The sequence below is a fragment of the Nomascus leucogenys genome, chromosome 8 (assembly GCF_006542625.1).
Source record: "Nomascus leucogenys isolate Asia chromosome 8, Asia_NLE_v1, whole genome shotgun sequence".
Taxonomy (NCBI): Eukaryota; Metazoa; Chordata; class Mammalia; order Primates; family Hylobatidae; genus Nomascus; species Nomascus leucogenys.
Genome location: NC_044388.1, coordinates 96,663,071 through 96,679,161, shown reverse-complemented (window position 1 = coordinate 96,679,161; position 16,091 = coordinate 96,663,071). Strand labels below are relative to the sequence as shown.

At 44.6% G+C, this 16,091-nt stretch overlaps 1 protein-coding gene across 3 annotated transcripts in view; it reads left to right on the top strand.

Annotated features, from left to right (window-relative positions):
• Window positions 1-774: 774 nt before the first annotated feature.
• CDK5RAP2 (CDK5 regulatory subunit associated protein 2) overlaps window positions 775-16,091 on the top strand; it is a 186,914-nt gene continuing 171,597 nt past the window's right edge. For all 3 annotated transcript variants that reach the window (XM_030817710.1, XM_030817712.1, XM_030817709.1), the window contains exons 1-3: window positions 775-1,015; window positions 10,224-10,291; window positions 13,869-13,936. In XM_030817710.1, coding sequence (XP_030673570.1) covers window positions 960-1,015; window positions 10,224-10,291; window positions 13,869-13,936 — 192 coding nt within the window. In that variant the 5' untranslated portion in view covers window positions 775-959. The remainder of the gene's footprint in view (window positions 1,016-10,223; window positions 10,292-13,868; window positions 13,937-16,091) is intronic.

The following is a 16,091-nucleotide window of genomic DNA, read 5'->3' as shown; positions in this document are numbered from 1 at the left end:
AACCCAGGAGGTGAAGGTTGCAGTGAGCTGAGATCGTGCCACTGCACTCCAGCCTGGCGAAGAGGCACTATCTCAAAAAAAAAAAAAAAAAAAGAAAGGCAGCCAGGGTTATGCAAAGAGCCCTCATCTAGTTGTTGGCAGGAGCTGCGGACCCCCGCTCCAGCTGAAAGACATTGTTAATACTTAATTACTTTGGGAGAGTCCTTTCCTCTCGCTGGCCCTCAGTTTTCTGACCACAGGTGCCTTTGAGTCCTAATGGTAATAAAAGACCAATAGGTGAGAGACTGGAGTGGGAGCGCTGTTGACCACTGGCTCATGGGAATGAGTTATTTGCTTCCAACTAAGTCTGCAAATTACTGTTTGCCTTGAGATTCCGCACGTAGGATTTTTCCAAAGCAAGGCAGCACTCAGTTATCTGAGTTTCAACTTAAGGTCAAATCCCAAAGTTTTGGGGTCATTATTCCAGAAAAGCAAACACGAGGTTAGGAACTTTGAGGATTCCTGAGGGGCTGTATTCATTTCCATCTCCCGCGTAAATTAACGGACTAGGGCCCGCTTTGGCCCTCAACAAAGATGGCACCCGCCCTCGCCTCTTCCTGAGTGCCCTCACAAAAAATGGCAGCCGGTCTTTTTTTTTCTCTTATTTTTGCTTGCATAAGCACGGATGCTATGCCCTTAGTTAAGATGGCACCTATCCCCCGCTTCCCTGCCCGTCCTCTGGCGCCAGCCGGCCGGCTTCACTGCGTGCGCCTCGGTGACCCCGCCTCGTTTCCGTAGGAAGAAGCGCCGGGAAAGATGGCGGCGTCTGTGGTTTGAATTCCAGCGGCGCCGCCAGAGTCTGAACAAGAGCTGGGGTGGAGGGGGCGGGGACCTGGGGAGCCCGGCGGGTCGGTACCGCGGGGGGTACTAGTGGCGCCGCCGCCACAGACACCAACGCCGTCGCCACCTCTGTATCAGTGATGGACTCGGTGTTGGAAGAGGACGTCACCGGCCCCGGGACGCTCAGCGGCTGCAGGTGCGGCCGGGACATTGGTGGTCGTGGTAACCGGGCCGGGGTTCCAGCTGATGGGATTTCGCTTTAACGTGGCCTTGGGGTTTGCTCTTGAGGGTGTCTGGCCAGGGGCAGTGTGTGGGGTGGGTTCCTTCGGAGAGGGTCTCTGGGGGGCCCACCAGCTGACACTCTGGAGGGCTGGGAGCCCCGACCTGTACCACAATTGCCTGTAGCATTGCGCCACGTACTTTGTAGAGGGTGTGAAGAACAGGTAAGGGGTTTTCTGAAAGAGTAGGACGAGGTTGGGGCCGCTTGGAGTATCCCGTTAGTGGGGATTGGTGGAGAACAGGGACCTTGAGGGCACCTGATGGTTCATTCTGGTTTGAGGGTTTGTTTTCATTATGGAGAGTGTAGCCGGTATGCCCAGACTTTGCTTTTTGGGTCACATAGTGGCCACCCAGGAGGCAATGGAGTGCAGTGGTTAAGAGCCTTGGCTGGAGTTGGACAAAACTGTATTCAAATCCAGCCCTGTAAACTGGCTAGCTGTGTGACCTTGGTAAAGTGATTTCACCGGCTTTCCCTTCCGTAAAATGGGCTAGTAATATCCACCCAACAGATTTGGAGTGAGGATTAAAAGAGGTGATGCCTGTCGAGCCATCAGCTTGGCAGGTGTAGTGCCTGCCACATAATCAGTGCTTAAAAAATGATCTTGGGTTGCCATTAGTGTTATTATTACTATTGTCATCAAAGGTGATATGAATCAGGGAATAATGGCCAAGAGTGGCCTCCCATGGACCTGGCCCAAGAGACTGTGGGAGTCCCCATTGCTGGTGGAGCTAGGGTCTGGTAGGAAGGCCTAATAGAGCGCTACTCGGCTCCACGGCTGGCCCCTGTGGTTGTCCTGGACTCCTGGTTGGAGAGTGAGTAGAGGGAAGAGGAGGAGAGCCCTGACTGAGAACCTGCACTGTTTATCCAGCTCTCCTATGGACAAGCTGCTGCTTTTAGTCAACAGATCCTAATTGAAAGGATGACCATGGTATTTATTATGCTAACTGGGACACTTTTAAGAGTGAAAAGGGCCAGGTGCGGTGGCTCACCTGTGTAATCCCAGCCCTTGGGGAGGCTGAGGTGGGCCGATTTCTTGAGCTCAGGAGTGTGAGATCAGCCTGAGCAACATGGTGAAATCCTATCTCTACAAAAAATACAAAAATGAGCCAGGCGTGGTGGCATGCACTTGTAGTCCCAGCCGCTCGGGAGGCTGAGGCAGGAGGATTGCTTGAGCCCGGAAGGTTTTTTTTTTTTTTTTTTCATTTATTTATACTTGTTTATTGTCTGTCCCCTCTCACTAAAACATAATGACTTTGAAGGCAGAAAAATGGTTTATCTTGTTTACCTCTATAGATGCAGTACCCGAACAGTTATTGGCACATAGCAGGTACTCAATAAATAAACACTGAATGTATGAAAAGAAGAATGAACGAACAAGAGAGAGAATGACACTGAGGGGCTGAAGTGAGTCAAAAAGTTCTTAAAGCATTCTGTCCTTGATTCCAGTCTTTTCCAATTTTGTCTCCAAAATTTATGTCTCAGCTGGGCGCAGTGGCTCACGCCTGTATTCCCAGCACTTTGGGAGGCTGAGGCGGGCAAATCATCTGAGGTCAGGAGTTCAAGACCAGCTTGGCCAACATGGCGAAACACTGTCTCTACTAAAAATACAAAAATTTGCTGGGCGTGGTGGCATGTGCCACCACACAGTAATCCCAGTTACTCAAGAGTCTAAAGCAGGAGAATACCTTGAACCCGGGAGGCGGAGGTTGCAGTGAGCAGAGATTGTGCCTGGGTGACGAGAGAGATTCCATATCCAAAAAAAAAAAAAAAAAAAAAAAATTAGGTCTCCAGCCTTGACTTTCAGATTTGTACAAATTGTTTTTTTTTTTAATTTTTTTTTGCACACAAAAACAATAAACATTTTCTAAAAATACATACAAACAAAAAGATGTGTATCAAACATATAAGGACGGTTGCACATGGGAAGACGGGGAATAGAAATGGGGAGTGGGAATCAAAATAAATGAGAGAGGGACTTTATATGGATCAGTGATAATAACTCAATCCTCTATTTGACGAAGAAGGAGAAGGAAGAGGAAGAAAAAGAAAGTGGGATAAAGGATCAGAAAGGGAGGAAAATAGAAAAAATTAGAGTATGACTCCAGGATAGACCTGTTTTGTTGTCACTGAGTTGGTTGGTTGGTTTGTCTGTTGTATTTTTCATATGTTTCGCCATGTTGGCCAGACTGGTCTCGAACTCCTATCCTGAAGTGATCAACCCGCCTCGGCCCCCCAGAGTGCCGGGACCACAGGCGTGAGCCACCACGTCCAGCCCCCAGATTGCTTCTGGCCTCCGTGGTGTACCTCCCAGACGGGGCGGTCGGGCAGAGACGCTCCCCACATCCCAGACGGGGCGGCCGGGCAGAGGCGCTCCTCACTTCCCAGACCGGGCCGCCAGGCAGAGACGCTCCTCACTTCTTCCCAGATGGGGCGGCCGGGCAGAGGTGCTCCTCACTTCTTCCCAGACGGGGTGGCCGGAGCCCGGAAGGTTGATGCTGCAGTGAGCTGTGTTCATGCCACTGCACTGTAGCCTGGGTGACAAAGTGAGACTCTGTCTTTAAAAAAAAAAAAAAAAAAAAAGAAAAGTGAAAATAATTAATATTTATGCCCGGGCAGCAGACATAAATAGGGCCTATCTTGGGTAAACCTGGACAAATGGTTTTTCTGTTTATTGAGAACCTTCATGTATCAGGCACAGACTAACATGCTTTGCAGGTCCTGTCTAATTGGGTCCTGTGATATTTCGTCATGCCCTTTTCTATCTATTTTATGTCCACTGCCCCAATATATTGGGAGTATGGCTTCTCTCCTGTATTGTCCTTTGCACCTCTAATAGTTTTTTATACTACAGTTTGAAAACTATTTTTTATTTGTTTATTTTTTTGAGACGGAGTCTTGCTCTGTCTCCAGGCTGGAGTGCAGTGGCTCGATCTCAGCTCACTGCAACCTCCAACTTCCGGGTTCAAGCAATTCTCCTGCTTGAGCCTCCCGAGTAGCTGGGATTACAGGAGTGCACCACCATGCCTGGCTAATTTTTGTATTTTTAGTAGAGATGGGATTTCACCAAGTTGGCCAGGATGGTCTCCATCTCCTGATCTCGTGATCTGCCTGCCCTGGCCTCTCAAAGTGCTGGGATTACAGGCGTGAGCCACCGCGCCCGGCCTGAGAACTATTTTTTAAATATAAATCTGCTCTTCACAGTCTGCTGCTTTATACTTTTAGTGCTGCTTATTGCTGTTATCATGACTTCCATTATTATTCTCTCTGATAGCCATTCTCATTTCAGTGCTTGTTGGCCAGACACTTGGGTTTTGGGGTCCCAGGCCTAGCTGGGTTTCAATCCCAGTTCTGCTACTTAACAACCCCTTGATCTGGGGCAAGTCACTCATCCTCTGTGAGCCTCAGTGTTTATCATCTGTAAAAGGGGTTGGTATAAAGCCTAGGGTTAGCATAAGGATTAAAATGAATCTTAAAAAGTTTAGCTCAGTGTCTGACCCAGCGTAACTACTCAACAGATCAGCAAATAATTCTCCTTTCCCTCATCTCCCTGCCTTTGCAGGACCTAGATACTGCATACATTCCATCTTAACCATTTTAAAGCATGGTTCAGTTGTATTAAATATACTTGTATTATTGCCCAACTGTCACCACTATCTATCTTCGTAACTCTCCATCTTGCAAAACAGAAACTGTGTCCTTGTTAAAACAGTAATCCCTATTCCCCTGTTCTCCCAGCCTCTGACAATCACCATTCTACTTTCTGTCTCTATGATTTTTTTTTTTTTTTTTTTTTTTTTTTTGAGACAGAGTCTCGCCCTGTTGCCCAGGCTGGAGTACAGTGGAGTGATCTTGGCTCACTGCAACCTCTGCCCCCAGGGTTCAAGCAATTCTCGTGGTTCAGCCACTTAGTGGCTGGGACTACAGGCATGCCCCACTACGCCTGGCTAATTTTTGTATTTTTGGTAGAGACGGGGTTTCACCAGGTTGACCAGGCTGGTCTTGAACTCCTGGCCTCAAGTGTTCTGCCTGCCTCGGCCTCCCAAAGTGCTGGGATTATAGGTATGTGCCATTGCGCCCAGCCTGTCTCTATGATTTAGACTACTCTAAGTGTCGCATATAAGTAGACTCATACACTATTTATCCTTCTGTGACTGGTTTGTTTAACTTAGCATTATGTCTTCAGGTTTCATGCATGTTGTAGTATGTGTCAGAATTTCTTTCCTTTTTAAGGCTTTTCTTTTTAATTTTTTTTAGAGACGGAGTCTTGCTCTGTTACCCAGGCTGGTCTTAAATTCCTGGGCTCAAGTGATCCTCCTGCCTCTGCCTTGCTAAGTGCTGGGATTACAGGCACAAGCCACTATGCCTGCCCTTCACCGATATTTTTATTGTCCTTTTGATTATAGCCATCCTTTGAGTGTGACATGGTAGGTATCTGTTTTTTTTTTTTTTTTTTTTTTTTGAGACAGAGTCTCACTCCCTCGCCCAGGCTGGAGTGCAGTGGCGCAATTTCAGCTCACCGCAACCTCTGCCTCGTGGGTTCAAGCGATTCTCATGCCTCAGCCTCCCAAGTAGCTGGGACTACAGGCACATGCCACCACGCTCGGCTAATTTTTATATTTTTAGTAGAGACGGGGTTTCACCAGGTTGGCCAAGCTGGTGTCGAACTCTTGACCTCAGATGATCTGCCCGCCTCGGCCTCCCAAAGTGCTGGGATTACAGGAGTGAGCCACCCCGCCTGGCCCTCATTGTGGTATTGATTACAGGTTAATAGCTACTGATGTGTTGAGCGTCTTTCCATGTGCCTTTTAGACATTTGTACACTTTCTTCGGAGAAATGTATATTCAAATCCATCGTCCATTTAAAAAACGTGAATATATTTTGACCCAGCAATTCCACTTCTTGTCATCTATTGTAGAGAAATCCTCATACTTGTGCATACGGGACCTTATAAGGACATTCATATGACATTGCGTGTAAAAGAAAAACTTGGAAACAAATTGAATTATCATCAGTAGGCGATTGGGTAAATACACATCCTTTCAAAAGTATCTTTCAGACTGTGGCCCGTTGGTAGCTCATGAAATTCAATTTAGTAGGTTGCAACCAGGATTTAGAAAAGTAGAACAGAATAGAAAACATTTCAAGGATGAAGGGTAGTAATATTTCTTCTGTGGCTCATAGTCAGTAAAGTTTGAAGAACACCACTGTAGAAAGCTTTGGAGGAGTTAAAAACTTTGAGGCATATCTACTTGTACTGTCATGAAAACATCTTGAGGGCATATTAAGTAGAAGAAGGATGTTGTAGCATGATATATACTGTTTGATTGCATGTGTTTTATTTTTAAGCAGCAAAACTAAAACTATCTATGTAAAAACACATAAAAAGATCTGGAAGTTATAGGTCTTTTTGAAAACACTGATTACCTCTTAGGCGGGTAGTAGATGGGAGCGAAGAGGAGCCAAGGAGAACTTTAGGCTTATCTGTATTTTTTAAAATTTATATATTTTTCTCTAATTAAGAATAAAATAGAATGAAAAAGGGGTTGTTAAAAGACAAAAGTGAGTTTGTTCGTGTAATCGTTGTCGGACTGTGGTGTCTGGTCTCATCCATGACTCTCATGAAACAGTTTGTCAAGGAGACAGTCCCCTTGGGTCTTGTGGTTTGAGTGGACAATTGTTGCTGGCATATGTAGGCATAGAAAGAGGTCACTCCTTTTCGGTAGCAATAGAGCAAGATAGGAGGATGAGGTGGTGGAGCTCAGGTGAAGGTCCATTCAATCACTCAAAAATTATCCACCAACAGTTGCTACAGCTGGGTGCAGTGGCTCACGCCTGTAATCCTAGCACTTTGGGAGGCTGAGGCAGTCAGGTCACCTGAGCTCAGGAGTTCAAGACCAGCCTGGCCAATGTGGTGAATCTCCATCTCTACTAAAAGTACAAAAAATTAGCCCTGCATGGTTTTGCATGCCTGTAATCCTAGCTGCTTGGGAGGCTGAGGCACAAGAATCGCTTGAATACGGAAGGCGGAGGTTGCAATGAGCTGAGATCACGCCACTGCACTCCAGCCTGGGCGACAGAGTGAGAGTCTCCAAAAAACCAAACCAAAACGAAACAGTCGTTATGATGGCTGTGCCCCTTGCTGAGTGATGGAAACCTTATGCCTCAGTCCATTCGGCCCTTACCACCACCACTCCCCTGCCACCCCCAACCTCCTGGAAGGCGTCAGGGGTACCAGGGTGGTGTAGGTTCACAGCAGGGGGTTAAAGTCGGGCTGGCTTGGAGTTTCCAGCCTATTAACTTTTGGGTCTTTGCTTCCTCATTAAAAAAAAAAAAAAAAGAAAAGAAAAGGGCAACATTAAAAAGTACCATGAACTGCAGAAAGACTATAGTGAGGATTAAACCTGATTTTAGTTTCAAACATTCAGTTTAGAAAATGGACTTTAATCCTGTGGTGAGGATGAAAGGGAAGGCTGCCTGTCCTGTGCTGAATGTGGTGCTTGTGCAGCATGGGTGCCCCATACAAGGGCAGGTTTCTTAGATTGTGTTTTATTTTGCACATGAGGAAACTGGTACTCCACCATGTGTCACATTTATATAGGAGCTTTGGGCAGTCCACACACAGGCTAGCAAGTGGAAAAGGCACTGGGATCCTGGATTTTGGGCTCAGCTTTGCCACTAACTTTTGTGATTTTGAGCAAATGAGTTCCTAACCCATTTCTGGGTTTCAGTCTTTTCGTCTGTGGAATAAGATCATATCTGAGCCCTTTTGTTTTGCTCACATTGTTTTTATTTCTAGTGAGTCTCCCTGAGCCCCAACCTTAATTATAAGGCTACAAGTGAATGATCAGAATGGAAAGAGGGAGCTGCTTGGGGCTGGAGGTGTAGTTGGAACTGACTGGAGGGTGCAGATGACAGAGATTCATAGCATTTTAAAAGTGGGTAGGTAAAGCCCAAGTGGAAATTTGGCAGGATCCAAGCAAAAATTTCTGCATTACATAGTGGTTTTGTCTAAGAGTTGGGATGTCAGATGTCATTTTTCAAACTTCAGTGTTTGCCTGTAGGAAGCTTGTCTAAGACCAGAATCTTTGGCTTTGTTTGCTAGGTACTTTTCAGCTGTGATTGATCTTGGCTTGAGTTATTCAGGGGCAGTTTTAGCCAGTGGGAGTTAATGTAATGGCTCTGGTGGAGAGAACCCCAGATTGAGAATGTAGGAACAGACATTAGGCCGAGCTGGGCCAATAACCTGGTGTTGTGACCTTGGGCTTCTGGACCACCATCTGCAAAAGGTGATGGTTGAACTTGATTTTAGTTTTTAAAATTCAGTTTAGAAAATTGACTTTGTCCTTTTAGTGATGTTTATTGGAGGAAATTGAGAATTATATAACATTAAAAAGGAAGAAAACCTCTCATTTCCCTACTAATGATGATTTTTAATATTTCTGTGTATTTCCTTTGTCTTGTTATATAGCTATAGCCCACCTATTTCCAAAACGGACTTGAGGTGACTTCAGTATTTATGTACTGTATATATTTGTTTTCATAATTGAGGACATATTCTGTTTACGTTTTTTCATTTACCTTTATAGGGGACACATTTTTTTTAAATTTTTTTTTTTTTTTGAGACGGAGTCTCACCCAGGCTCGAGTGCAGTGGTGTGATCTCAGCTCACTTCAACCTCTGCCTCCTGGGTTCAAGTGATTCTTCTGCCTCAGCCTCTCAAGAGCCAGGACTACAGGCACCTGCCACAATGCCCAGCTAATTTTTGTATTTTTATTAGAGATGGGGTTTTACCATGTGGGCCAGGCTGGTCTCCAACTCCTGATCTCAAGTGATGCACTGGCCTTGGCCTCCCAAAATACTGGGATTATAGGCATGAGTCACTGCACCCGGCCTGGACACATTTTTTTGTGATCATTTTCTTGATGTTGGAATTGTATGATATTTCCAATTTTTTGCCTGTTTTTGATCTTGAAGGTACATTCCAACTCCAAAGTTTGGTGGTCAGGCAAAATTGTCCTAGGAGCACAATGAATTTGGATTTAGAGGCATGGAAAGAGCAAATTGCCAAGAAGTCAAGCTGAGTTTCCATCAACTCCTACTTTACAGTGTGGGATAGGGAAGTATTCGTGGGGGTTGGACATAAAAGACCTGGCTTCTGGAGCTGACTCTCCACAGAACTGCCATGTGACCCTGGCTAGGACAGTAAAATTGTCTGGGCCTTGGGGCCTTCCTTTGAAAAATGTGTGCACCCTCAGGGAATTAGGCAATTCTAATGATGGTAAATCTTTTATAAATTGTAAAGCACTGTAGGTTTCAAGGCGACATGATATTTTGCTCCCATTTGTGGAGTACCCACAATATACTGATACCTTGCTGTATCTTGTTTAATTGCCAATTACTCTGTGAGGTAGCTGCTGTTCTCCTTTTACAGTTGAAGAAAGTGAGGCTCAGAGAGATACATGGCAGAGCTTAGAATAGATCAGGGTAGTGTCTTTTGTGTCACACCACACCTATTATGGGTTAGTTTTCTTTGAATGTCTCCAGATCCTCACTGAAGGTATTTATGTAATTCAACAAGGACAACTTCTTGGATCAGTGAATTTTGCATTGTTTGACATTCTTAAAGCATCTAAATTGGTGTCTGATTCCCAGAGGTGGTGATAGGCATATTAATAGTCATAATGATAATAGTAACAACAACAATAGTTGCCATTTACTGAACATTTACTATGTGCTTTGTGTTTATATACATGAACGAATTTAATTTTTACAGGGAGGGCATGGTATCCCCATGTACCAGATTAAGAAGGTGAGACTCAGAAACATAAGTAGCTTGTACTTGTCACAGTGCCTCTGTCGCTAGCACATATTTGGAACACAGAACTTTTGATGTATGACTGAATGAATGAAATTACTGAAGGTCACTCAGCTATCAAGTGTTGGAGCTGGAACTCAGCCCCAAAGCCTGAGTTCTTAACCTCTGTGCTTCATGCCTCATAGGTAGCTCAGCTGTGTGCGTCCCTCCTGGCCATGGGATGATTGTCATGTGCAGTCCAGACGGTCTTAACAGTCTCTGTTGTTCAAACATTAGCTCATCTCTTTTCTCATGTGTTCTCTCCTAGTGGCCTTGCTCCCAATGTACCAGATGACCTGGATGGCATCAACCCCAGTGCTGGGTTGGGAAATAGTGGTAAGTACACAGAACCAGGCATTCTCTTGAGTAAAGAACAAGGAAAGTAGACATTAGACTGTGAGCATCTTGAACTTTCATATCTCTGGGGCCCAGAGGCTTCCCTGAACTGGCACACAGTAGGTGCTCAGTATTTTTTGTATGTATTGATTTGCTCTCCACCTCCTTTCATAAACACTGGACTAGAGGAATTGTCCTTTTGGCCATACTTCATGAATTTCGTTTGTTGCTACTAAAGCTCTAGAGATTCAGTGAGCATTTGCTGAACTGAACAACTGCACGGAGGCTGGACATTGAGTTGGCGGCTAGGCCAGTGGCTGGAGGCCCAGGAGAGCTGCCATCTGGACTCTAGCATGCCAAGGCCTTCCTGGCAGGCTGCTGGATCCTGTTTGCCGGCTGAGGCCCCACATTCCTACACGGGCCTGCCCTTTGGAGACAAATAGCTGGTTAGACCACAGGAGACGGCACTGAGTAAATAAGTAGCGTATTGTGTTTAAGCTGGATTATGAGGAGACTTTGCAGTTTGGGTCTAGCTAAGCATTCTTCATAATTTTTATTTCTGAAAAAAGTGAATGCTTAAGCATCTCTGTGGGTAGTGCTAGTTTTTGCAAAATATCTCTAAGATATTTTGACTTGTTTTTTTTTTTTCTCTTCTCCACAGTGCTGAGATATGTGCAAAAGGAGGGAGATTTTGGAGCAGACAGGAAAAGAGTCCCAGGGTTTCTTACTGGAAAACCCCTTAACTTACAGGGCATCCTCATGTTTTCCCGAGGAACCTATTAACTTTTACTTTATTTTTACTTTTTATTTTTTTGAGACAGGGTCTTGCCCTGTCACCCAGGCTGGGAGTGCAGAGGTGCGATCATGAACAGTGCAGCCTTGACCTCTTGGACTCAAGCGATTCTCCCATCTCAGTCTCTCTAGTATCTGGGACTACAGGCGTGCGCCACGACACCCGGCTAATTTTTGTATTTTTTGTAGGACGGTTTTGCCATGTTGCCCAGGCTGGTCTCGAATTCCTGGACTCAGGCGATCCACCTGCCTCAGCTTCCCAAAGTGCTGGGATTCACAGGCATGAGCCACTGCACTCATTGGCAACTTTTACTTCAAATGCAAAATCCAACAAGTCTGATTTGAGATGGAGTCTCGCTCTGTTGCCCAGGCTGGAGTGCAGTGGTGCGATCTCGGCTCACCGCAACCTCTGCCTCGTGGGTTCAAGCAATTCTCCTGCCTCAGCCTCCCGAGTAGCTGGGATTACAGGCACACGCCACCACACCCAGCTAATTTTTGTTTTTTTAGTAGAGACGGAGTTCACCATGTTGGCCAGGCTGGTCTCGAACTCCTGACCTCAGGTGATCTGCCCGCCTCAGCCTCCCAAAGTGCTGGGATTACAGGCATGAGCCACCATGCCCGGCCAGCCTATTTTCTTAATTTAGCTGATAGCATACATTTGCTTTGTGCCAGACTCTGGGCTCAGTGCTAAAATTCAACATCAAATGTGGTTAATGTTAAGCCGAGAAGACAGACAAACTTATGAGAAATGGTATGATCAGTGTCAGGAGCAAAGACGTGTCAAGTGCTGTGAGAGGGGATTAAAGGGAGATTTCCTCTGGTGTGGAGGTGGGTCAGGCTAGAGTTTCCCAAGAAGTTGATATTGGAGCAGAGACCTGAATAAGTTGGATGTAGGTAAGGAAAAAGGAGGGGATGAGCATCCCAGACACAGGTGAGGGCATGGCCTGTTTGAGGAACAGGAAAACAAACCAGCATGCCCTTCACAGTCTGCCCTGCCCACTCCTTAGCCTCTTTTCTGCTAAGTGGTTTCTGAACACCATGCCCGCTCCCACCTCTGTGCTTTTACCTGGGGTGTCTCTCCTTCCTTTTGTTCCTCATCTGCCCAGTGCCTGCTTGCTTCCTCTTTAAGACTCAGCTCAAAGCTCACCACCCTTTTTGGCTCTCCCCAGGCTAAGGTGTACTTTGCTCTCTCAACATTGTGTATTTCACTTCATCTCATCTCATCTCATTTCATTTATTCCTGTTGGCTACTTTTAAAGTATCAGAATCAGACTAGTTCTCACCCACCTATACTCCTTCCATCCTACTCCAAACCACCATGATCTGCGGCCTAGATTATCCCAATATTCTCCTAACTGGTTTCCCTGTTTCTCTCCTAAGCCCCTTACAGTCTGTTCTCAGAAAGGCAGCCAGAGGGAGCCTGTGGAAACCTAAGTCGAATCATCTTACTTCTTAGCTGCAAACCTTCCAGCGGCTCCTCAGAGTCCTTAGAAGAGCCTGAAAACCGTATACAGTCTGTCCCCGTTTACCTCTCTCACCTCGTCTCCTGCTGTCCCCCTTTGTTTATTGAACTCCAGCCTATTGGCCTCTTGACTGTTCCCCAGACCCACTGGGGACCATGCTTCCACCTCAGGCTTCTCCCTGAATGTGGAGAATTCTCCCCCAGGTAACTGGTCCTTTCTCTTCAAGTCTGCCCAGATGTCACCTTCTCAGTGAGACCTTCCTTAACCACCTTACCTAAAATGGCAGTCATCACCCCATGCCTCCTATTTCCTATCCTTATCTACTTTATTTTTCTCCATAGCATTTATCACCTTTTAACATATTATGCAGTTGTCCTTTTGTTTTGTTTATTGTATTTCCTCCCTCTAGACTATCGGCTGCATTTGTTTGTTTCCTGATGTTTCCACATCTAGAAAGGGGCCTAGCAGAAAGTGGACTCTCTGCATATATTTTGGAAGAATGAACATACTCACTCAGCACACATTTACTGAACACCTACAAAGTGCCACGGGCTTTATTCAGCCTGATAACAGTTAGTTTAGATCTCCATCCTGCCCACTCGATAGGGAACCTCTTGGATGCAGGATTAGTATCTCCTTCACCATTGTTTCCTCAGCACACAGGATGGGGCTTGCTACTGAGTAGGTGTGTAATACATGTTTGTTCAGTTAAAGATGCTGCGAAGAGATTTGGATATTGGCACAGTCTTTAAAACAGGTCAGCAATTTCCGGTCCACTGCTTGCTTTTGAAAATAAACTTTTATTGGAACACAACCACTTTGTTTATGGATTGTGGCTGTTTTTGTGTGACAACAGAGGATTTGAGTAGTTGTGACAGATTTTAGACTTTGCGTATGGCCCACAAAGCCTAAAATATTGTCTGGCATTTTAAGAATAAGTTTGCCAACCCCTGCTGTCAAGTCAGTTAGATGTGCTTTGTTGTAATTACTGACATGAGAAGATGACACTGTTCAGTAAGGTAATTTCATGAAATAAGGAAGTATATATCAGGACAGTCTGCTTTGCAAAATGCCTGATGTGTTTGCTGGGTTCATCCTCTGATGTGCACATTGTTACTTTGGGGTTAGTTTAAGTAATTTGTAAATTAATGGTTTAGAGCTTTCCCTGGAGTAAAATCAGTAAATCACAACAGACAGCAAGTACCAGCCATGTGTACTGTGGAAGTAGTTCATGTTGTTTTCCTCTCTGGGCTTTATTCCCCAATAGGAACACTGGGCAGTTTGCATGCTGTGACGTTTTCCTCTATTTTACCTTTTTACAGTGCTCCCAAATGTGTCAGAAGAAACAGTGTCTCCCACCAGAGCACGGAACATGAAGGACTTTGAAAATGTAAGTGGAAATACCAAATTACTGTCCCCAACAAATTGTGTCTGCTGCCACTGTCCAGCCAGACCCAGGAAAGCTGTGTTTCTTGAGATCTAAGTTCGGTGATGCCAGAGGTAGGAGGGGTGCCATGTCTCATGGACATCTTCTGTGAGACTTTTACGTACACATGCAGTCAGCCCTTTACACAGGGCCAAATATAGGTTCTGACGGGATCAGCAGTTTTCAACTTTGGGTGAAACTTTTGGTTTTCAACTTTGGTTTTCAAGTTTGGTGTCTTTCTGGTGTCCTAAAGGTGAGGATGTTCCCATGTTGCACAGTTAAGGGGAGCTAACATTTGTCAAGGGCCTTACTATTACTATAAGGCATGTTATTTATGGTCCCCTATTTGATGCTCACTGCAACCTTTGAGGTATTTTGTATGATTCCCATTTTACAGGTAAGGAATCTTAAGACTAGGAGAGACTTGTTTATGGTCATATAATATATAAGTGTCAGAGTTGGGATTTGAATCCAGGTTTTTATTAATTCCAAAGCCATTATTCTTTCCACTGCATTGTGCCTCCCCTTGCATTTTGTAGACTTTATCTTTGTTGCTGTTGAATGAAATGTGAGTAGCCTGTACCGAGTACTGTGTAGTTTTCTTTCTGAGAATGGATTACGTGGTGATAGATTTGGCTTCAGTGCTTAATGTCTTCCAGCATTGTGTCTTTCATTTATTAGCAGAGGGGGTTTGTTGTCAAGTAACAGGAATATAAGGTTATTTTCCCAATTCCAATTCTCTTTAACAAGTTACCTGTTCAGTGCTCTCATTTATCATGGGAAGAATTAGACCCTTCTTCATTTGTAAGCAAATGAAATCCATACTATGCAAGACACAAGAGATATTTATCAGAGAGAAGATGGAGGACACAGAGAGAAGGACATTCCACAATTATGTTTCTCTCTCCCCAGTTGTCTTTACAGAGCAGAGTGGTGCTGTCTCTGGATTTAATTTAGAATACTCATTACTGCTAATAGTTACCTGCAAACCACCAGTGACCAATTGAAGAAATGACTTGTCAGATCTCTAATGGAAACAAGTAATTTCTGAGCTTTGAGTTGTTATAATTTCAGCTGTACAACTCGATCTATGCTGTGGGGTCTGGGGCCTCAAACAAATGAGATTTGATTATTCTACATCGTGTAAAATTAAAATATGCTGTACTATTAAATGGTTGTTCCTGTTTTATCATAAGAGTAATAACAGCTGCTGTTTATTGAGCTCTTGGTCTGAGCTGGGCACTTTAAGTGCTAAGCTCTTTGTATATGTTACTTTAATATTAAAGCGGCTCTGCAAGATAGTTATTTCATTTTTGAAGGGCACTGTTTTACATTTTATTTCGAAATTGGGAAGTTTCACAGAATATTAGAGTTTTGGTTTCACATCTTTTATCTGCTTATTGAACTGAAAGGAATCCTAGAATTGAGCACAACCCTCTTTATTATATATAGGAGAAACTGAGGCCCAGGGATGTGATGCGGCAAAATTGTTCTCAGAGGCAGTCTGTGCTGCCTAAGGCCCGTGGCTTCTGGAGCCAGGCTGCTTGTTTGTCCACTTCTCCTGGGTGCCCTGTGGCCGGTCACTTAACTGCTCTGTACTTCCCTCATTTTAACAGTGGGCATAATAACAGTACCTACTTCATAGGGTTGTTAGGAGGATTGAATGAGTGAATATTGCAGAGCACAGAGTACATTCTATGTGTTTGCCATCACTGCTTCTTCCTTTCTTACTGTTATTGTTACAATTACTGTTATTTTTTTTTTCCACTCTGCCATGTGATTCAAGTTTTCCTTGTTCAGATGTGTTCTTGATGACCTAAATCCTGTTTTACTTGAAGGTGAGGGAGAGCCTTCTATGCCAACATGTTTTAGGATTTACGTTTTTTTCTTTATGACTGTAGTCCTTTGGCTGCTGTTAGGTTTTTATGGCATTAATATTTTTTATTGTAGCATTTTCAGGAGCAAATTCTGCAGCCGGAATTGAAATGGCCACACTGTTCTCGATGTCTCCCTTTCAGGTCTTTATGAGTCACTGAAATTTTTCATTTGGCCTGAGTTACAAAATGCATGATCTCTGTGTAGTGGTAGTCTGAACTTTCTGTGGGATGCTTATAGGAAG